The following is a 23749-nucleotide window of genomic DNA, read 5'->3' on the forward strand; positions in this document are numbered from 1 at the left end:
AAAGCCAAAAGGCCCAAATTTCCATCTTCTATTCATTCCCCTCCATTTGTCAATCAGCATCATGTGACTGTGAGATATTTTTAAAAATCGCTTTTTTTTTTTTTTAAAACCAGTGAAGCATTTTTTTTTTAAAAAGGATCAATACCAACAGCTCAGCACCCGTGACCAACCCTACAATAACAAACCAAAATGCATGTGGAAAAAACAAATCAGATTTCAGTTTCAGGGTTTGAGTTCAGTTTCCTGAAGCTATAAATCATGGGACTAAATTATGCTATATTCAAAAGCACAGTCATAGAAGAAATTCCGGGAAATAGGCCAGCTAAGAACTTTGACAGGCCTCAATATCTAAGAGAGCAAGACAATGAGAAAAAAGTGACCCTTTCTTAATCTTGATTCCCCCATGTGAAAGTGTCAACACTTACAAATTGTCCAGAAAGTTAGGACTAGATAGAACCAAACTGCATACTCGTACACCTTTGTATATCTCCCACTGACCTTAATGGAAGCGGAGCAGTGGTACGAGGGGGCAGAATTTGGTTTTAAGATTAAACTGAGAGGTCATATTCATTTTGCTTGGGAGGTCCGTTTAGACTTGAAATATAGAACAAAATATATGGCCAAGATTTAATCAATTTAAACTAACGTTCCTTCTAATAAATCCCTTTATTCATGTTTGCTGCCATTGTTTCAAAACTTGCAACTACTTTCCTGAAAGATTCATTTTTAAAAGTCTCTCCCACACACTTTCACAAACTGGATGTGATTACTAAGTGTTTACTTCAAATACTTTTTCATCACGCGTAAAGGAACAGAAGAGTTGCTGCTATTGTTACCGTTGAAAGTAATTTTATTTATTCATTTGCAGCTGCATGAGACTTTAATTTATTTTACAAGTGGTGCTGACCTGCTGGGAGGGTCACCTCTCCCATCTATGACCGTACACCCAAACCAAGAAACAGTTTAATCTATAAACAACATAAATAAATAAATCCACTTTGCACTTTATACTGCCCTTCATCCAAAATCGCCTGCAAACTTTAAAGCTCACTGTGACACTGGCAGACCAGGTACCAGCTCGTACTAAGGTCCCCATGTCTCAACTGAACATTGACAGATACATAGCTGGAGCCAGTCTGGCTGTTAGTATTGTTAAAATAGGTATTAGAATTATAAGAATGTGTTTAGATTTTATTGAATGCTTGTGAGCTGCTGCATGCATTAATCTCACTTATAACATCTGTATCCCATATTGTAAGGTAATATTTGAGAAGTTGTATTGTAAACCTCTGTAAATCACCAGACAGGGGAGAGAGAGACATTAACTAGTGTCAGGTTTCAGAGGAACAGCCGTGTTAGTCTGTATTCGCAAAAAGAAAAGGAGTACTTGTGGCACCTTAGAGACTAACCAATTTATTTGAGCATGAGCTTTCGTGAGCCACAGCTCACTTCATCAGATGTATACCGTGGAAATTGCAGCAGACTTTATATACACACAGAGAATATGAAACAATACCTCCTCCCACCCCACTGTCCTGCTGGTAATAGCTTATCTAAAGTGATCAACAGGTGGGCCATTTCCAGCACAAATCCAGGTTTTCTCACCCTCCACCCCCCCACACAAATTCACTCTCCTGCTGGTGCTAGCCCATCCAAAGTGACAACTCTTTACATAATCAAGTCGGGCTATTTCCTGCATAGAACCAGGTTTTCTCACATCCCCCCCACCCCCATACACACACAAACTCACTCTCCTGCTGGTAATAGCTCATCATCAAATCCAGACTCCAGCGAGAAACTGCTGAATTGGAATTCATTTGCAAATTGGATACTATTAATTTAGGCTTAAATAGAGACTGGGAGTGGCTAAGTCATTATGCAAGGTAGCCTGTTTCCTCTTGTTTTTTCCTACCCCCCCCCCCCGATGTTCTGGTTTAACTTGGATTTAAACTTGGAGAGTGGTCAGTTTAGATGAGCTATTACCAGCAGGAGAGTGAGTTTTGTGTGTGTATGGGGGTGGGGGGGATGTGAGAAAACCTGGATCTATGCAGGAAATAGCCCGACTTGATTATGTAAAGAGTTGTCACTTTGGATGGGCTAGCACCAGCAGGAGAGTGAATTTGTGTGGGGGGGGTGGAGGGTGAGAAAACCTGGATTTGTGCTGGAAATGGCCCACCTGTTGATCACTTTAGATAAGCTATTACCAGCAGGACAGTGGGGTGGGAGGAGGTATTGTTTCATATTCTCTGTGTGTATATAAAGTCTGCTGCAGTTTCCACGGTATACATCTGATGAAGTGAGCTGTGGCTCACGAAAGCTCATGCTCAAATAAATTGGTTAGTCTCTAAGGTGCCACAAGTACTCCTTTTCTTTTTATTAACTAGTGTGAAATGGTGGTCTCCCACAGAAGGTGTTATGTCCTGTCCAACACGGAAGGTCCAGTGACACCAGATGGACTATTGTGGGACATTAAAGAGGACAACGTAAATTTGTTTTGCCCTTCCCCACATGAAGATGAGTCATGCAAGTGGATTCCCCCCCTCAGCTGAGTCTGCAGCTCAGAGAACAAGGGATGAGGGAGATAAAAACTCCTAATAAGAAGGAACTGGAGATCTATGCTGCTTGGACTCTATAGAGAGAGGTTTTCTAGGCATAAGTGAGAGGTCCCCACAGCTGCTTAGCCTGGATTAGCCCTATAAAACATATAGAGCTTGTTTATTATAGAAACTTCTGTTACTTTTTGAAATTTAAGATTGCAACTCATCTGTGTGTATCTGTTTATTTGCTTTAACCTTGTAAGTAACTCTTATTTCCTTTCATATTTTAATAAATCTGTATATAATTTATTATAGGATTGGTTACAAGCATTGTCTCTGGCATGAGATCTAAGGTGCAACTGACCTTGGGTACATGACTAGTCCTTTGGACTGGGAGTAACCTGAATATTGTTGACAGGTTTCAGCGTGGTTGCCGTGTCAGTCTGTATCAGCAAAAACAACGAGGAGTCCTTGTGGCACCTTAGAGACTAACAAATTTATTTGGGCATAAGCTTTTGTGGGCTAGAACCCACTTAATCAGATGCATAGAGTGGAAAATACAGGAGCAGGTATAAATACATGAAAAGATGGGAATTGCCTTACCACTTGATAACTGGTTGGTGAAATCCAAGTATAGAATTCACAATCAATTTGGGTCTAGTGCCCTGGTTCTTAATAGTCTGCCCTGAGGTTGGTACTCATGGTCTGGAGTCACTGCAATAGCTTGACACTCACAACAGTGTAATAAGGTAGAGATGGGGGAAATTGAAGCAGCAAGCTATGGTAATGTTTTACACCCACTTTGAACAGGGGGTAAATACTACACATGGTGCAAAGCAATGAAGAATCAGGCCCCTGTCCACTAGGTAATGCACTAAGAAAACCAAACACATTTCATATAGACTACAAAATAGCCTTTGGTTAGTAACGGCTTCCAATTACTACCAAATACAGTCACTAGCTTTCCTAAATCGTGTAGAAAATTCCCAATTGTACTAACTCAGCTCTACATCATTCAGTGATATCTTGCAAGATGATAAATATCCCAAGAGCACTTTGAACAGGCCAGTCCCTTCCTCCTTTTTGTTGTTGTCCATCTGTGGGGGACTCAGGGCCCTGTACCCCCCACTTCCTGCGATTCACCGTGACTCTCAGCCAGCCAGTAAAACAGAAGGTTTATTAGATGACAGGAACACAGTCCAAATCAGAGCTTGTAGGTACACACAACAGGACCCCCTCAGTCAGGTCCATCTGGGGAACAGGGAGCTTAGATCCCAACCCTGGGGCTCCCTCCATTTCCCCAGTCAACTCCCAACTGAAAAACCCCCTCCAGCAGTCTCACCGAGCCTCCCCCCAGCTCCTCCTCCAGCCTTTGTCCAGTTTCCCAGGCAAAGGTGTCACCTGGCCCCAATCCCCATCCTGGGCTCAGGTTACATGCTCAGGTATCGTCCCTCAAGTGAAGTCACACCCTGATATCCCCATCACCAATGCAGACAGTCCCAGTAAAACTCCCACACAACATTCCCAGGTCAATCCACCCCACTCCCTACTCCGTCACACCATCCCACAGGTGCTTGTATTCCAGTTCTGCTGAGCAGGATCCTTCCAGATGAAAGGCATTTGAGACATCAAAAACTAATATAGATGCTTTACTTTTTTCTATTGTGTCCCTCAATTCCAACTGGCAGAAAAAGCCTCCTATGACCTGATATGAAAGCCTTTAGGACTTCATGAAAATAGTTTATTTAAAAAAAAATTAAAAATCAAAAATCAGACAACTGACCACTCTTTCAAACAACAAAATGGGCAACTCAACTATTTTCAGAGACCCCCTTAACTACAATGTGTAACACTTTTATGTTGTAAAAAGTTAGACTAGAGACCTACATTAGGGGCCTGTTATAAAGCCCAATGAATTCAATGGAAGTATTTCTATGGACTGCAGTGGGCTTTGGATCAGGCCCTAGCTGTGCAAAGCATCACCTTGTCTGCAGACTTCCTTCAGTACTAAAGCAATGCCTGAAGCTTTTGGCTTCAGGCAACATATTATGTACCTTAGGCCATACCTGAACAATTACTGACCTCAAAAACAGTCACTGTTCAGACTAGCGAATAACCCATTCTACAAGGTCAGGGATCTGGACTGGCTGATTTAATAGGTCTTTTCTAGCTGTAATTTTTATGATTCCAAGGCATTTATAATAAACAAAGAATTTTGTTAGAGAGTTACAGTTGTTCAAGAGAATTTCTTAGCAACTAATCATCAAAAGTCAATAAAATCAGTTATGGAAACATTAACATCATGCCCAACCTCCATACATAGGCTTTACCACACCATAATACCCAAACACACTTCCTCTTCCACCGTTCACACACATCCAATTCCTCAAAAATCACCCCCACATTTGAACTGCATCATTCTTTTTAGGTAGCAACAGACTCTTGAAAAATCAATTTGTCCACTGCTAAGAGGGATTAATGTTCAAGGGTGGAGTTAAAGTTTGAACTATCCCATAGTGCTTTCCAGTTACCTGTGCTCAGCGGGAACTGGAGGTGGCCAAACAGCAGGATCCCTAAATGGCTCATCTTGATAGGATACAGGAATATCTGGAGGTTTGTCTATTTTAAAACTCTCTAACGTGTTGACAATACTCTTTACTTGCTCATATTCCTCCAGTAATTCTTGCCGGACCTTCAAAATAAACAAGTGATTTCAGAAAAAACTTGTTTTAATTTTTGCACAGGTCTTATTTTTTATATACAATCTCAATTTACAAACAGAAAAAAAGGTTTAGAAAATGTTCACTCCCGTGGAATAAATTAACATTTACAAAAAACTAACAGTCTGTGACGGTGCACCCCCATAAGGCTTTATGGAAATATGCTTATGAATGTATATATGACATAACTGGAATATGTTTTATTCTACCTATGCCATGTAACAATTCTCTGTAAATGTTATGATCTACTGAATATATTCATCCTATTTGTAATGCATGTGTCATTCTTGTATTCGAAGTTATGAATATTGGCTGTGTACTTGCTTGATTTTTAGAATAGCCTTAGTAAAGCATTTGGTCAGCTTCTTTAGAAAGGAATTTGCAAGTTAAGTGCCCAATCAAGAAGCACTTAATGCACAATGGATCTTGGAAGGCTCCAATCCACATAAGAAGTCTACATAAGGATGTCCAAGGTAGCATGTGGACAATGGCTTCTGCCTGTAAAAACTGAGTCATGCATGGACATGTGACTTGCCCATGTGACTCCAAAACTCCATCTTGGAGCTAGACTTAGCCAGATGCATTGGTGGTATAGTGGTGAGCATAGCTGCCTTCCAAGCAGTTGACCCGGGGTCGATTCCCGGCCAATGCAAATATGTTTTGGGGGGAGGGATAGCTCAGTGGTTTGAGCATTGGCCTGCTAAACCCAGGGTTGTGAGTTCAATCCTTGAGGGGGCCATTTGGGGCAAAAATTGGGGATTGGTCCTGCTTTGAGCAGGGGGTTGGACTAGATGACCTCCTGAGGTCCCTTCCAACCCTGATTTTCTATGATTCTATGATCTATGATTCTATGACTTTGCATAGGAGAGAGGAGGGGGTCTCCACCCACAAGAGAAAGTCTATTTAAACCCCTGGGAGACCCCTCCATTTTGTCTTCAGCGGGCTAAAGAGATAGCTTCTCCACCCCCAAGGATACCTGAAGGAAACTGGAACAAAGGACAGTAACTACAGGGGGTGTGAGTGATTGCTGGACCCAGAGACTAGTCTGTAAAAGGAAGCTTACCGGAATTCCTCTAAGGGTGAGGTTTTTATCTGTATTCAGTTTTCTTACTGTATTAGACATAGACTTGCATGTTCTATTTTATTTTGCTTGGTAATTCACTTTGTTCTGTCTGCTATTACTTGGAACCACTTAAATCCTACTTTCTGTATTTAATAAAAATCACTTTTTACTTATTAATTAACCCAGAGTATATATTAATACCTGGAGGGGCAAACTGCTGTGCATATCTCTCTATCAGTGTTATAGAGGGCAAACAATTTATGAGTTTACCCTGTATAAGCTTTATACAGGGTAAAACGGATTTATTTGGGGTTTGGACCCCATTGGGAGTTGGGCATCTGAGTGTTAAAGACAGGAACACTTCTTAAGCTGCTTTCAGTTTAAGCCCACAGCTGTTAGGGGACGTGGTTCAGACCTGGGTCTGGGTTTGCAGCACGCTAGCAGGTCTGGCTCAAACCAGGCAGGGCACTGAAGTCCCAAGCTGGGAGGGCAGGGAAAGCAGGGGCAGAAGTAGTCTTGGCACATCAGTTGCCAGCCCCAAGGCGGTTTCTGTGATCCAACCCATCACACGGTCCAATCCAGCAGCTCTCAAACATGTGGCTACTCCTATTACACTTCAATGGAATCTTGAGAGTACGGGCTGCGAGATCCATGCCCTGATATTGTTCAAAACTTGACAGAGATGTTCACTTGTAGAGCTGAACAGTCACAATACATCCATAGCATCAGGAAATGTTTTCAGTAATACAGATATGAAAGAGAGGCAATAAAGGTAGCCTAGGTTAAGAAGACAACTAAAGCAACAGAAGAAACTGGGAACATGACTTACCTTTATAATTTGTTTTCAGTGTTATTGTTGCCATGTTTGCCCCAGGATATGAGAGAATGAAGGCGAGTGAGGAAATATCTTTTATTGGACCAACTTCTGTTCGTGAAAGAGACAAGCTGACATGAAGAAGAACTCTGTGGAGGTCAAAAGCTGGTTTCTTTCACCATAGGCACTGAGTTTCTAATCTGCCAGGGGGTGCTCCCCCTGTCTCTGCCCCCACTCCACCCCTTCTCCTAGTGCCCCACCCCGTCTCTTCCCACCCCCTCCCCAAACACACTGCGCCTTCACTCCTCCCCCTCACCCCCAGCGCCTCCTCACGCTGCGAAATATCTGATCCACAGCAAATGGTAGACACTGGGAGGGAGGGAGGGGGAGATGCTGATCGGGGTACCCACCAGCGGGCAGAAGGCGCTGGTGGGAGGGAGAGCCCGTTGATAGGGGGGCTGCCGGTGGGTACTAAGCACCCACAATTTTTTTCCTGTGGGTGCTCCAGCCCCGGAGCACCCATGGAGTCGGTGCCTATGTCTTTCACCAACAGAAGTTGGTCCAATAAAAGAAATTACTTCAGCCACGTTTTCTTACTGTTATAATGGAAGTCTGACTGTGAAGTTATTCACTTGCATTGTATGTTTGCAACTTCCATTTTCTACTGGTCAGAGACTATAGTAGATAACTAGCACCATTCAAATACATTTTAAGGAATTATCTGTCTCATACTTGTTAATCTACTATCTGTTGACTCCTGGCCTGATCCAACTCCCACTGAAATCAAGGAAATCCTTTTCTTTAATGCACTAAATTAATTTGAATTTGAAATCCAAGTATTAGAAATGTCAAGTTAATGTGGCAGTTTGACAAACCTTAGTAAGTGCCAAGACCTTTCATAGCCCCAATGTAAAGACCTATGAATAGTATGATATTTAGTATTTGTGGGTCAACTTCTAGCAGCGATGGAAAGAGTGAGAACGAATCTGTAGTGCTAATGGGAGGTAAACTGCTCCCAACCTACTGATCTTAGTTAGTGCAGAGGTGGAAGAAGCAGACTGGCATAGCAGTAGAAACAGATAAGCAGCAGACAGTGTGCTGCATGACTTAATGCTATAAGCAGGTGTCGCCTTAGATTCCAAGGCAGATAAATCCAACAGCAAGGAAAACATACAAAAGGGCTGAAATGCATAAATCATGGATTCAATACTTAAACACAATATTAACAACAGATGTGAAATCTTTGAGGGATAATGTCACAGTTTTTAGGCCAAAACATTTGCGTTAGCTCCACAGTGTAACAATATTAGTGTTGGATCCTGCAGTCCATTAACTCACATATGTCAGTCTGGGTTTGGATAAATTCTTACAGCGTAAATCTCTTGGATTTCAAATATCACTTTAAAAAAAAAAACAAGTTAACAGGCTACATGTGGAGGCGGGGAGGGGTGGGCAGAAAAACTGCCTATTTTTGTGGAATCTATTAAAATACATTCCAAATTAAAATCTATTAAAATACATGTCCAAATGGGACAAATTCTGTCCTTGGATCTGGGCATGCTGGTATCATGGCTTTAGTAGGAGCCCCCTTGCAGGCAACCAAGGATAGAGCTTGATCCAGTGTTATGTGCTGTGCAGGTTTTAAACAAACACATATAATTAGATTGATACTGATGTCAGACACATTTTGGCAAAATATAAGGCACTGTTTAAATTAAAGTTGTTGTAGACAAAATGTTCTATGTTAACTTCAGTTCCATTCAAACACACAAAAAAAATCTGTTTATCAAGGCAAAATGGACAAAGTAGGGTGACAATACAGGTTTATGTTTGTACGTGATACTACTGTAAACAGGCAAAAATTAAAATTTAAAATACTTACCTGAGATTATCTCCTTAGTTAAAGTTAAAAAAGAAAAACGTGCACAAGACATATTGCCTCCCATTCAAAATAAATTTTATACAATAAGAATCTGTACTATGAATACACTTTGTACACATATCCTCCAAAGATTAATTTGTTGATGTTAGAAAACACTTTTTGTATAACGGAGTGAATCCAGGACGAAGGCTGAAGACAAGCTGATCAGTTTTCAAAATGATTTAAAAGGTCCAATCCTTCCATCACTGCAATCAATAGGAATTTTGCCATTTACTTGAATGTGGCCAGAATAGGTCATTAAAGCTGAAGTGCTTATGTAAGTGCTTAACTTTCAGCCCAGGATTACTCCCACTGACTTCAACAGTACTCCTCATGCAAATAAAGTTGAGCACATGCCCAAGTGATTGTGAGATCAGGGCCTAAGAGTACTATCTAAATCTGCAGATAACGTTTTAGATAACTGCAACTATATTGATCTTTTTAATGATACAAGCCCATTTCCTCACATCATAGCTTACTGCATATTAGTTGGATGAAAGATGAGACAGCAAAAGGAAATCATTAACATAATAGTATTTCCAAAATAGGCAGTCACACACAATTAGTCCAGTGAAGACAAGAAAATTGATTCAATTAGAACTAAAGAATCCCTTCTAACTATGTCACAAGAAATATTGCCACATAAATATCCTGAACTTCCATTTAACCAATATATACTTGGGCTAAATTTTAAAAGCTTGTGCAATGCAGTATTTCTTTCCAAATTTACCACATACAATGCAATACCACTTCATCATACCTGTTGCCATTTGCCCTTAACTGCTGGGTCTCTGATTGATTGACAGTGTCTCTGAATCTGCTGGATGACACCTTGGTAATATACCATAGAGGAGTCGTAGTTCCCAAGAAGCGCATATTCTCTCCCTTTTTTGGCATTATCACAAATCTCAGCCAAATTCATCGTCTCTCACAAACCTAAAACATAACATTTAATCATAAGACGAAAACTCGTACAGGCTATATAATGATTCAGAAAATCATTAGGCAGTTTTTGTTTTGCTATTCCTTGCATGGCTGTTTTACATCCATTTTACCATTTAGATGTACAGATTATTATAGTACCTCCTTATTATACTGATTATTGACAAAAAAAACCACAGTTGTCCCAGATGACTGGTAAAGCTTATGTATTTTTCCTCTGCCCTGAGCCTGTTAAATCACTGTATGCCAGTGGACTGCAGCACCCATGCTGATCCCTCTTATCATCAATACTCAGTTTACAGCAAGCTAGGGTGTAAACATAGCACACAGCAGGCTAGTGCAGGGTAAGTGCCTGTGTGAACCATGCTGCCTTACACTAACAATTCACTAGTATGCTTTAATCCATTCCAGTTTCAAAGCGAGTCAAAGCGCAGTAGGGAACTTTTAGTGCACGGCAACAGGGTCCACATCATAGACGCTTGGTTCATGGCAGGCTAGTGCAGGATACGTTTACACTCCATCTCACTGCAAACGAAGTGTTTGTGGACAGAATCAGGCTTTAATTTATGTAACACCACAACATATATTAGCAACCAGCTACCCATGAATCATATATCACATGAGGCTTTACATTTATGATATTATTTGTATTACATGAGTGATTTGGAGATCCAATCAACATTAAGGGCCCACTGGGTTAGGAACTTTCAAAAGACCTCATCTTAACCAGGTTACATTTTAAATATACAAGACAGGGAAAGGACAGGAGAAAGGGAAAGGCCATGCAAGCAGAAGATTGGGAACAGAGGCAGAGTCAAGAATTTACCTCAGCTCTCAACTCCCATATGAATGCGCCTTAACCACGAGACTATCCTTCCTCTCTTTTAAAAATATTTTCTTCTCAGTAGCAGTTGCCCTGAAGATATCTCTAACCCAGTAGTTCCCAGCTACTCTATGTCTAAAGAGCTCAGTTACATTCCATGCACTATAAAGACAAATGTACTTCTGTATACTATCCAATTTCTTTTAATTTGCATATTGTATCTAACAAGGTCTGATGAGGCAAATGTTTGTCAGCTTTTTTGGGTTTTCTTCAAATATGAATTGCAATGCTCATGAAACGTGCCAAATTGACAGCAATAGAAACTCAAGTCTTCTCTGAAATCATAGGACATGACATGGGCAGTGGTGTTGAAAGCTTGGACACACTTTGTCCCAGGAATGTTGCTTTTACTTGAATCATAAAACAAGGTTACTCCCCTGCCGCTGGATGTCTTCAAAAAGATTGTCAAAACAGATCTACATCACTGGGGTGAACCCAAAGCTTGGAGCCCTTTGAAAAGTTTCTGAGAACTTGGTGAGATGGAGGCTGGTGTCATCCAGAAATTTTTGGTAGGATCCATGAGGCCATTATTAGTACAACCCCTCTGTCTAACTCATTTCCAGACTATCCAACAATTTGTGAGACTTTTCTTGAATAGTAGATAACTCAAAGACCAATGCGTCCACGGTCCTGATGAGCAGGTCTTGGAAGATTTTATATCTTCCATAATACTGATAATGTCTATCATAACATCCTCTGGAGAAACATCAGTCGTATGGAGTATGGCCAACACTCTCTTCCTCAGCTGTGGAATCTGAATCATATCTCAGTGAAGGAGGTAGTACAGGGGTTTGGCAGGTTGGTATACTAAGGGGAAGATTAAAAAGTGACTGCCATTCCTATCCTCCAAGACTATGATCTCCAGGAAGGCCAGTTGGCCCATGGCAGATAAATGTGCAAAATAGCCCTTGGGCAGAAGGTGGGGTTCAAAACCTCAACCGAGAGGGATATACTGAAATACTCAGTGCCGATGATGAAACCAAGAAAGGTCTAGTTTGAGGCAAAAGGAACTAAATGACCCTAGAATGAACCTCTCATTCTATTCCAATGGCACCAAAGCAACAATAAGGAAACTTCAGCTCCAAATTCTCAGTTCCAAGGGAATCTTTAACGTCACCCTAGCAAGTGGAGCATTGTGGGATTTCTGCTCAGCAAAACAGATAATGAAGCCTGAAATGAAAACTGTAGCCTCTCCAGGACTGAAACTGGGGAGAATAGACAATCTTTCCATCAGAACTAGATAAGATGGACCTACTCCTTAGAACCAAGGAGATGGGCTTCTGATAACAAGAACCTCCTACCTTAGCACCAGACAATTCCACCTTAATTTTCATTGCCAATTGCCTGCCTGATCCTCAGGAACAGGACTGCATGGAGCAATGGTGCCATTGTATTCCTCTTTTCTCCATCTCCTGACACCAAGGAAAGTGGATTTGGTGTGGCTTCCGAAGCTACCTTTGGGTTTCTGAGACCCTCTCTTGGAACTGGAACTGGATATGCCTGAAGACTGGAACTTCTAATGGCTGGAAACCAGTTCCGTATTGGAAGCTCTAAGAAGCCAACTCCCTACCCAATTTCAAGTCTTTGCTTCAAAGCTTGGGGGTACCAGAGCTGTTCAAAGAAAAGGTCATCAGAATTTTTTAACATGGGTAAAATACATTTTTCCCTAACCTTGTTCTCGGATATGGCTGAATTGTTTTGGTTGAAATTTAAAAAAACAGTCTGAACCAAACACCTAGCATATAGAATTTCATCCCGAATGATTTAAGTTTGGCAAGTAATAAGCAGCTAAAAACCAGATCTCATAATGGGAAATATTGGGCCATCTTAAAAGATAGTGCTACCAGCTTTGCCTACACCTGTCCCCTGGTAGTAGCCAATATAATGATGATCCTCCAGAGAAGGCTAAAAAGCCTTTTATACTAGCTGTACTTGATGAGTTGTGAACTGTATGCCACAGAAGAGAAAAATTCTTTCCTGACCCCAGTTAGGGATCAGTTCAGCTTATGTGCCAAAGAATGAAGATTGATATCCCTTGTGACCTGTTTAGCCTAGCGAGTGCAGGATTTTTAACAAGCAAACTTAGGGCCCATCTGTAGCAGCTATATTGACACTAATGTCTGTAAATGGTTCCTCTTCCCAATGTTCCGTGAACTAAGACATTTCTAAGGATGTCTTGACGTGATGGGAAGCTGTTTTACTCTAGTGTAGGAAAGAGCCACATGATGATGAGGGGAAGAGAGGCTGCGAGTAGGTTACAGGGGGTCTGCTAAGCAGGGATGAAGGGCAAAAAGCTGAAGCCGGAGCCCCGCTGTGGCAAGGCTGAGGCCCAAACCTGAGCAAATTAGCTTCCTGGGGCCCCCCGTGGCGTGTGGTCACGGGCAATTGCCCTGCTTGCTACCCCATAATGCCAACCCTGGCTTTTATATGCAGAAAAACAGTTGTGGCAGCACATGTGGGCTGTGGAGTTTTTAATAGCATGTTCGGGGGCCTCAGAAAGAAAAAAGTTGAGAACCCCATGTAGAACACAGAAATAAAACTAAGCAAAATATATAAAATAAATAAGTGGTCCTCACAATTATGGAAAAAGCAAAATCAACTAAAATCAACTAAACTGGATCATAGAGAAATAACAAAGAAAACAATTCAGAAAACAAAAATCCACCTTCTCCTGAAAAATAAAAGGAAAAAATAAAATAACTATAAATCCTCTACAAACACGAGCTATCGTAAGGCTAATGCAGCACAGCCAGGGTCTTTAAAAAATAAGGCTTAATTTTAAGCATGTGATTACATTTCAATTGACTTCAGGATCTGAGCTTGTGCTTAATTGTGGTCCTCAACAGGGATGCCTTCCTCACTTCAGGCCTAAAAGTACACAAGGGAAGCTCTGAAAAAATTAAGCAACAAGTTGTTTTTTCCTTGCATTTCAGTCTTCAGACTGTAATGAAGTGAAATCCATTTTGAAATGTTACAAGTATATTTGGAGAGGGGACACCAGGTACTAGGCCTGTAGCATCAACACTTGCCTCTGAAAAGAGATTTGTTTCAATTCTTTTGAGGACAAATTTGAATTGCCTGAATTGCGAACAAAAACAGAATCTTAAAAAAATTTCAGAAGTTAATGGTAGTCAAAACTAAAGAAGAAAGCACTAAGCAGTTGATCAATGTTATAATTAGAGATAGCGTGCTATTACGGAATGGAAAAATTAAAATTCTGATGAATTAACCTAACACATTAATGCTTATGTACTAGGGTTTTCTGAAGTACTTGACAAAGAGGAATTACAGATTGCACAGTTTGTGGGGAGGGGGGGTGAGAAAACCTGGATTTGTGCTGGAAATGGCCCACCTTAATTATCATGCACATTGTAGGGAGAGTCGTCACTTTGGATGAACTATTACCAGCAGAAGAGCGAGTTTGTGTGTGTATGGGGGTGGGGGGGTGAGAAAACCTGGATTTGTGCTGGAAATGGCCCACCTTGATTTTCATACACACTGTAAAGAGAGTGGTCACTTTGGATGGGCTATTACCAGCAGGAGAGTGGGGTGGGAGGAGGTACTGTTTCATGGTCTCTGTGTATATAATGTCTTCTGCAGTTTCCACAGTACGCATCCGATGAAGTGAGCTGTAGCTCACAAAAGCTTATGCTCAAATAAATTGGTTAGTCTCTAAGGTGCCACAAGTACTCCTTTTCTTTTTGCGAATACAGACTAACACGGCTGTTACTCTGAAACCTACAGATTGCTCTGCTATTTCTTGACGGGACTGCCAGTTTTAGTCCCTCCTTCAAATCTCAAAGTTGTTTCCAGTACAACCCTCAATAAAGGATTTTAACTGACTTTAGGCTAAATCAAGCAGATCCTTAAGCTCATTAGTAACTTAAGGCATATGAGTGGTTCCCCCTAAATTAATGTTAAGTTTCTCTCATACGTGTTTGTAAACCGGGGCCACAAAGATCAGAATGTATACTACTACTTTAATTTAGGCCTCAGTACTTTTCCCCGTTTAAACTGTACTTCTGTAGGAATCAAACTAATTGTCTTCTTATGATTATGAACAAGCTAAAGATATTTATCTACTCAGATAATAATGGTTTAAACCAGCGGTTCTCAAACTATGGGTCAGGACCCCAGAGTGGGTCGTGATCCCATTTTAATGGAGTCGCCAGAATTGGCTTAGACTTGCTGGGCCCAGGGCCAAAATCCGAGGGCTTCAGCCCTGGACAGCAGGGCTCAGGTTGCAGGCCCCCTGCCTCAGGCTGAAGCCCTTGGGCTTTGGCTTTGACTCCCCCCATCCAGGGCACTGGTGCTTGGGCTTTCGCCCTCTGACGCAGGACAGCGGGACTAGGGCAGGCTCAGGCTTCTGTCCCCCTCACCACCTGGGGTTGTGTAATAATTTTTGTTTTCAGAAGGGGGATGCCGTGCAATTAAGTTTGAGAACCCCTGGTTGAGACAAGTAGACACCAGAGACAAGTTCTCTATTATTGGTGTAGCAGGTTTCAAATCTTTCGATATCTCAATTTTTAAAAAGGTGACTCTTTTGAGTGACAATTAGTTATGTTGAAGATGACCTCATATTTGTATAATCAAATTGACCTGCATATACAAGGCCTGTTATTGATCCACCTTGCCCTAACTTCTGCCCACTTGTCTTCCCAGCCTTAGATTGTGCATTCCTTGGAGTACCTGCCATTCCTTCTTGAATGTTTGGAAATGGCATGCATTGTTTGCACTACTATGAACAAATATTACTTTAAATAATAAGAAGCAATGCAATGTCATTGATTGAAAATATAAATTTGAGGGGATGAGAAAAGATTAAACAGATACTTAGAATATTTCTTAAATTTGAATCCCAGTGTAATTTTGGTCTTTTTATCTCAGAAACTTCAGTGAATTTGTATCTTATTTGTATTTGTATCTTCTGAAGAAATTATGGTTCTTGTTACTGCAAGACGTATATTTTTGAAATGATAAACCATTGTTAATAATGGATGGATCTACATTGAAATGTTTATCCCACAGCATGAAATGTAAAATAAGTTAGGGCTAGGGTACACTTGCGAGTTACAGCACATTAAAGGAGCCCCAGGCGCACTAGCTCACTACCCGTCCACACTGGCAAGGCACGTAGAGTGCTCTGACTTCGCGGCTAAAGCGCTCCTGGTACTCCACCTCGGTGAGTGGAATAACGTTTTGTGCACCCCTGCTGGAGCGCCGCAGTGCGAGTGTGGACGCCCTGGTCTGTTAGTGTGCTCTGATCGGCCTCCAGAAGTGTCCCACAATGCCTGTTCTAGCCACTCTGGTCATCACTTTGAACTCTACTGCCCTGCCCTGAGATGACCAACCATCAAACCCGCCCTTTAAATTCTCTGGGAATTTTGAAAATACCCTTCCTGTTTGCCCACCCAGGTGTGGAGTGCTCTCAGCGAATCTTTCCAGGTGACCATGACTCCACGTGCCAGGCAATCCCCAGTATGGAGCAATGGCGAGGTGCTGGACCTCATCAATGGCTGGGGGGAGGAAGCTGTCCAGTCCCAGCTGCGCTCCAGCCATAGGAATTATGATACCTTTGGGCAGATATCAAGGGACATGATGGAAAGGGGCCATGACTGGGACGCACTGCAGTGCAGGAATAAAGTGAAGGAGCTGTGGAATGCCTACCGCAAACCCCCCAAGGCAAACAGCCGCTCCGGTTCTGCCCCTGCAACCTGCTGTTTCTACAAAGAGCTGGACGTGATACTTGGGGGCGACCCCATCTCCACTCAGAGTACCACCATGGACACTTCAGAGCCCAGTCCAACAAGGCAGGAGGAGGAGCAGCAAAGTGGGAGCAAGGGTGCCGAGATGGAGGAAAACACCCCAGAATCCTTAGATGCATGCAGCCAGGAGCTGTTCTCAAGCCAGGAGGAAGGTAGCCAGTCGTGGGGGCCGGTGCTTGGGGAAGGACAAACATCTGAGGAAATTCCCAGTAAGCGGCTTTTATTTTGGGAAGGAAGTTATTCGGTGGAGGCTCTTGGGGTGAGGATGGTTAGGGCTGCATGCATGCCTAAGATGCGAAATAGGTCATTGATGTGCTCTCTCAAATCGTGGTAATTGGTCTCAGTGATCTCTTCAGAGGTCTCATCCAGAAATTGGGCAATGCGCTTGCGCAGGTTTCTCGGGAGAGCCACTGTGTTCCTGGTCCCAGTAAGGCTAACTTGTCTGCGACACTGTGCCGTGAGGGGTGAGGGGACCATTGCTGCACACAGGCAGGCTGCATATGGGCCAGGGTGGAATCCGCATTGCAGTAGAAGACCCTCCCTTGCTTCCCAGGTCACCCTCAGCAGCAAGATTTCTTCAGGATGAACTCCTGTGGAAAATGTGGGGACAATGTTCAGTATAGGGGCCCCCTGCCGCTGTTGACTCTCCCCAAGACACAGAAACCCAGAGGACAGTTCAGCCATGAAACAATCAGTCAAGCTTGACCCTGTGCTTACTCACCATTTTGGGGATCCTGTAGGTTATGTGCACTCGCGTTGGGACGGGCAAATTATGCTATTGTGTAGACTGGGCTTGCCCTGAAGTACAGGGGAATCATTGCTCTGTCTGGTATGAACAATGCTGCCTCTGTTAAGTGTTGCATTTTGCCTTTACAAATGCAACCTTGAGATCTCAGCCATCCATGTTATCACTGGCCGAAAGACTCCAAAGAATCAGAAAGAGGCCACGTAGAAGCAAGGAAGACATGTTGCATGAAGTAATGCAGCATTCAAGTAATGAAAATCAAAAAGTGTAGGAGTGGCGGGACAGCAAAAGGAGGATCCGCCAGCAGAATGAGGATCACTAGCACAAAAGTGCGGTGCTCCAGCAGCAAAGCACAGATTGGCTGATAAGCATAATGGAGCACCAAGCAGACTCAATCCAGATGCTCGTAGCCATGCAGGCGAAGCACTACCATGCCCGACCCCCCCTGCAGCCCTTGTCCCAAAACTCTTTCCCTTGTGCCCCCATGTCACCTCCAACCCACTTTCCCCAACATCCAGGTTCTTACAGCCACCAGCTGCCTCCAACACCTGTAGCTTCACAACCCAGCCCTGAAAACTATGACCCTTACCCACTGCACTCAAACCCCATCACCATGCAGTACAGCCATCCTGAAGTGCAGCACTCATTGCACAGCACTCCAGACAGGAAGGCTGAGTATAACAGGACATAAGCAAATCTGTGATTGTACCATTCCCCACCCCACCCTGTTGCCCTTTCTGTTTCCCAAGCAGTTGTGTTTCTTTTCAATGAATTATTTTCTTTTCAATAAATGGATTTTTTGGCTTTGAAAACGTTCTTTATTATTGCATAAAGTAAAAGATACCTTAGTCCAGGAAAGAAACAGGCACTGCAAGTCAGCATAGCAAACACAGATTCCTACTAACATTGGAACCACTGCACTTCACTCCCAGGCAGGGCACCAGACACTACTGGTGGCTTTCAGCCTCAAATTGCTCCCTCAAGGCATCCCTAATCCTTGCAGCCCTGCGCTGGGCCCCTCTAATAGCCCTGCTCTCTGGCTGTTCAAATTCAGCCTCTAGGTATTGAGCCTGAGTTCCATGTCTGAGTGAATCATTCACCCTTCCCTTCACAAATGTTATGGAGGGTACAGCACTCGGATATAACCGCGGGGATGCTGTCATCGGCCAGGTCCAGCTTCCCACACAGAGAGCACCAGGGGCCCTTTAAACGCCAAAAGCACACTCCACAGTCATTCTGCACAGGCTCAGCCTCTTGTTGAACCACTCCTTGCTGCTGTCAAGGCTCCCTGTATAGGGTTTCATGAGCCACTGCATTAAAGGTTAAGCGGGGTCTCCAAGGATCACAGTGTGCATTTTGACTTCCCCTACAGTGATCTTCTGGTCTGGGAAAAAAGTCCCAGCTTGCAGCCTCCTGAACAGGCCGGTGCTCTGAAAGATGTGTGTGTCATGCACCTTTCCGGGCCAGCCTGCGTTAATGTCAATGAAACACCCATGGTGATCCACAAGTGCCTGGAGAACCATAGAGAAATACCCCTTCCGATTAACGTACTCTGAAGCTACGTGGGCTGGTGCCAGAATTGGAATGTGTGTGCCATCTATCGCTCCTCCGCAGTTAGGGAAACCCATTTGTGCAAAGCCAACCACAATGTCATGCACGTTACCCAGAGTCATGGTTCTTCTGAGCAGGATGCGATTAATGGCCCTGCAAACTTGCATCAACACGATTCCAATGGTCGACTTTCCCATTCCAAACTGGTTAGCAACCAATTGGTAGCTGTCTGGAGTTGCCAGCTTCCAGATTGCAATAGCCACCGGCTTCTCCACCATCAGGGCAGCTTCAATCTCATGTCCTTGTGCCGTAGGGTGGGGGCAAGCTCCTCACACAGTCCCATGAGAGTGGCTTTTCTCATCCGAAAATTCTACAGCCACTGCTCATCATCCCAGACTTGCATGACGATGTGATCCCACCACTCAGTACTCGTTTCCCGAGCCCAAAAGCAGCATTCCGTGGTGAGCATGTCCATGAATGCCACAAGCAAACTCATGTCATATGCGTTACTCAAGTCGATATAATCATCGGAGTCCTCACTGTCACTTTGGATCATAAGGAATAACTTGACTGCCAAATGTGACGTGCTGGCAAGACTCATCAGCATACTCCTCAGCAGTTCGGGCTCCATTCCCGCAGACCAAAAGAGAAGACAGAGCGCGCAGTACAAAAAACGTTGAAAGATGGCACCAAATGTGGACGGAAGCACAGGGATCGCTGGGATGCGAACTGATGCATCACAGGGCGTTGGGATAGGACCCAGAATGCCCTGCACCCTCCGCCCCCTTCCCACAAGCCACAGCCCCAGAATGGGAAGAGGTGCTCTGTGGGATAGCTGCCCATCATGCACCGCTCCCAATGCTGCTGCAAGTTCCGCAAATATGGCCACGCCAGTGCGCTTGCAGCTGTCAGTGTGGACAGACTGCAGGGCTTTCCCTACTGTCCTCTCCGAAGGTGGGTTTAACTCAAAGCGCTCTACATCTGCAAGTGTAGCCATACCCTCAGTGCTCAGACATTAAAATTTAAACTATACATCCAGGGTCAAAATCTTTCTTGCCATACTCTCATTTAAGTATTTCAATTGACTTCAGTGGGACTATGGGTATGAGTAAAGCAAGCAGCATTTGGTTCCCAGTCTTAGAAAGTCTGACTTGAATATGCCTAGCATATATATTTTCTAGCAGCTGATTATAAATAACTTTACTGATGCCAAAAGTTCCAGGTAGAATGAGTTTGTCCTGTGACTGTAAATAAACATCAAGTAGCAAGAATCCTAACTTTTCATTTGCTTTCAATGGAACATTAACTACCAAGAGCAGCACAGCTGAGAAAATACAGAGGCAAAAGATACCAGCCTTTACCCCATTTTCATTCACTTTTCTGCCTTTTTTCATGCTGCCCATTATACCTGCAACACCTTCCCTGTTCTTGTCTGCCAAGGCACTACCCTCGCCTCATTTAAGTTGCGCTCAAAAAAAAAAAAATCTCACTTTTCCTGCAATGTCTACAATAAATGAGTCCGTTATTTTCATTGGTTTTAATGTGACCTGTTTTATTTTCCCATTAAAAAAGAAAAGCACTAAGATGTGTACATCTCATAGCAAATAGCTGCATTATGCTTTTGCTGTAACCCTCATTCTCCCTTACGCTATCTCCCTCCCTACTGCTGTAATCCTTACTGATGGTGTTATGTCTAAAGCTATGTTTACACCACAGCCAGCGGGTATAATAGGCCTTCCCTGGCACAGCTGCTGCCACAGGACACCATTTGAGAGTTTTAACTTATTATGCGTCACACAGGTTCCGGGGCAACTGAGGAGGCTGTATCTGCTATTCAGCTTCCCGTAATCAGTAATCTCTCTGGACTCCAGAGAGATTACTGATGAACCCAGGAAGCTGAGTAGCAGATACCGCCTCCTCAGCCACCCTGGAACCTGCATGGTGCATATAAAGAGCTTCCCATTCTTCCGCTGGGTGGCTGGGGGAGGTGTGCCGCCTTTCTCATTCTCCTGCCGGCGCGGAGGTGGCTCAGGCCAGCATGGCCAGGGGTGGCTTGGGCTGCTGGGGACCATGGCTCAGGTAGGGCACTAGGGCTCCTCCAGAGATTGGGGTGGGGGCTTAGGGTTCTGATGGGCTTCTCCAGACGCAGGAGGGGTGGTCTGGGTGGCTCAGGACTCTGCTGCATGGGGCGGGGCTAGGGGGCTAGCCTCCCCAAAAGGGGTGTCCACCTTCCGCCCATGGTCTACACTACAGCCGATGTCAGCAAAATTTATATCACCCTGGGGTGTGAATATTCCACATCCCGAGCGACATAAGTGACACTGACATAAGCACTCATGTGCACAGCGCTCTGTCAGTGGGAGAGTTTTTCCTGCCGACATAGCTTATGCTGCTCACGGAGGTGGGTTTTTTATGCCAACAGGAATGCTCTCACCAGCTGTGCCACTGCAGCGCTGTACATATATACAACCCACTCTTAGGCCATGTCAAGGGCTTGTCTACAGTTGAAATGCTACAGCACGTTAGTGTAGAAACTACCTATACCAATGGGAGAGATTCTCCCATCAGCATAGGTAATGCACCTCCCCAAGAGGTGATAGCTAGGTCAACAGAAGAATTCTTCCATCAACCTAGTGCTGTCTACATGGGACTTACGTCAGCTTCACTACATTGCTCTGCGGTATGGATTTTTCACACCAATGAGTAACATAGCTGAGTCAATCTAAGTTTCTAGTGTAGACCAGCACCAACTCTTCTGGGTAGGGACAGCATTTTTCCTCTTCTCTGAAGGATGTATCACACATTTGGGTACTATAAAATAAATAAGTTGAAAATATTTAACTTTTCCCAACTGAGCAGCATACTAAATGTATTGACTGCATTTACAGCAAGAGATAGCAATTTTTCAAATGTAATTAAATTATAAATGTTTACAATTTGTGAATATCTTAGGAATGGTTGGGAAAGAAATCACTAGACTGCTAAATCATATGCTAATTCACCAATCAATCCTTCCTCTTTGGACACTTTAGAAACCACTCACAGGGGCTCAAGTAAAATCTCAGTGCATCTGCTACAACTAGAGTAAAATGCACAAAATATGGTGTGTCTAGGATAGGAAATGTTTTTTCCTCCCCCACTAGAAACAAATGTCCATCATTTTAAAAGTAGAGGCCACGAGCCACCGAAGAATAGACTGTAAGGAAAAATCCTGCACTAGTCCCTACAGGATGAAGCATGACCTAACATTTTGTTCCATCTCCAATTACTATATTGAACACAGACTTTTGTATGCTAAATCTCTTCGGAGCAGAAACTTTGTTTTCTGTCTTTTCTAAAGGGACAAGCTGCAGAACACGCTAAATCTGCAACCTCGGGAGAGGAGGCTGTGGAATCAGGATGGAAGAGCTGAGCATTTCAAAGACAAAAGGAACTATGAAAAAATAAAACTGGCTGTGTGCATGCGTAGAGCGGCTAACGCAACAGGGTCAGTGTTTGAGAGGTGCATTAGAATTGCACAACATACAATAAATCATTTGTTGGATGACACTCCAGAGCCCTCACTCCCTCCTTACACACCTCCTTCATTCCCCCATGTCCCCTCACACAGCACTCATCCCCACCCCATTACACACCCACTTCTCCATCCTCAATGTACAGCACTCAGCCCCCCCTTACACCCCCACTTACCTATCCATCCTCGTTATGCAGCACTCAGCCTCCCCACCCCCACTTCTCCATCCTCGTTATGCAGCACTCAGCCCGCCCCTGCCAGCTCCCCCTCCTCTCCCCAGCACTCACCCTCCAGCCCCCACGCACAACGCGCCCCCTCCCCCAGCCCCGGCGAGGGGAGCGTTTCCCAGCCCCCTGCCTGGTTCTGGGGCGCTGGTCTGTCCGCTCGCAGGGCCCCGCCCGAGATGCGGAGGCCCCACCATCCCGCGACAGACGGTGGGGCGGGGGAGCAGCCTCAGCACCGTTATACCGCCCCCGTCTGCGGCAGCGGCCCCAAGCAGGGGCCCAGCCGGCGCTGTCGCAGGCCCCGGTGCCGCACCCACCTCCGGGCCCCCAACAAATCACCCCCGACCCCCGCAAAGGCTCAGATGCCGGGGCAAAGCCAGGCTGTGCCCCCCACCCGGCTACACGCAGCGCGCTGGGCTCTGTAGTCCGCTCCCGCCCGCGCCTCTACTGGGCGTCACAGAACGCGTGAGCCCAAGAACTACGTCGCCCATCCTGCTTCGCGGCAGAGGCTCCGCACCTCCCTCCCCCTGCGGCCGGCAGGACAGAGGAACGTTCAGTCGCCCAACGCCGCTCGCGCCACTGCCCCTCTCGGGGTTTGTTTCGCGTCCCCGCCCCAGCAGCCGCGATAGGCACCGCCCAGTCAGAGCCTGCCCTCACCTGGTGGAGCCACCTGCACCTCTGCCCTTGGGTGCGTGCCCGCGTGCGGGGGCGGGGGGGGAGGCGCAGCCTGCCGGCTCCGTTAGCCCGTGGCTTGCGAGCTGCGGCGGCGGCTCGTTGCCATGGAGGCGAGGGGCGACGCCCGGCCCTGGTGTCTGGGTAGCCCGCTGCTCCGCCTCCCCCCCGCCCAGAGAGAGGCTGAGGGCGGGCTAGGCTCCCTGTGGGGTGGGTGAAACCCAGACCCCTTCCCTTTCCTCCACCACACCCGTGCGGGGGGGGGGGGCAGCCCCCACAGACCCCCCCCCCACCTCCGCCCACCACATCCACGGGGCAGCGTTACCCGCCCCCACAGACCCCCCCACCTCCGCCCGCCACACCCGGGGAGCAGCCTTACCCGCCCCCACAGACTCCCC

At 44.8% G+C, this 23749-nt stretch overlaps 1 protein-coding gene and 1 non-coding gene across 5 annotated transcripts in view; one reads left to right on the forward strand and one right to left on the reverse strand.

Annotated features, from left to right (window-relative positions):
• The window catches only part of KATNAL1 (katanin catalytic subunit A1 like 1), a 51387-nt gene extending 27868 nt beyond the window's left edge, over positions 1-23519 (reverse strand). Inside the window, exons 1-4 of one of the 4 annotated variants that reach the window (XM_048846693.2) lie at positions 23337-23519; positions 16548-17235; positions 9816-9991; positions 5069-5229 (exon numbers count right to left, since the gene is read on the reverse strand). In XM_048846693.2, the coding sequence (XP_048702650.1) occupies positions 5069-5229; positions 9816-9977 (323 nt within the window). In that variant the 5' untranslated portion in view covers positions 9978-9991; positions 16548-17235; positions 23337-23519. Of the gene's footprint in view, positions 1-5068; positions 5230-9815; positions 9992-16547; positions 17236-22631; positions 22706-23336 lie in introns of those variants that run through there. The other 3 variants (XM_048846686.2, XM_048846699.2, XM_048846708.2) reach the window with 3 other exon arrangements.
• Positions 5838-5909, forward strand: TRNAG-UCC (transfer RNA glycine (anticodon UCC)). The gene has a single exon. It is a non-coding gene; the product is annotated as a tRNA-Gly (tRNA).
• Positions 23520-23749: the final 230 nt, after the last annotated feature.

The sequence above is a fragment of the Caretta caretta genome, chromosome 1, assembly GCF_965140235.1.
Source record: "Caretta caretta isolate rCarCar2 chromosome 1, rCarCar1.hap1, whole genome shotgun sequence".
Lineage (NCBI taxonomy): Eukaryota > Metazoa > Chordata > Testudines > Cheloniidae > Caretta > Caretta caretta.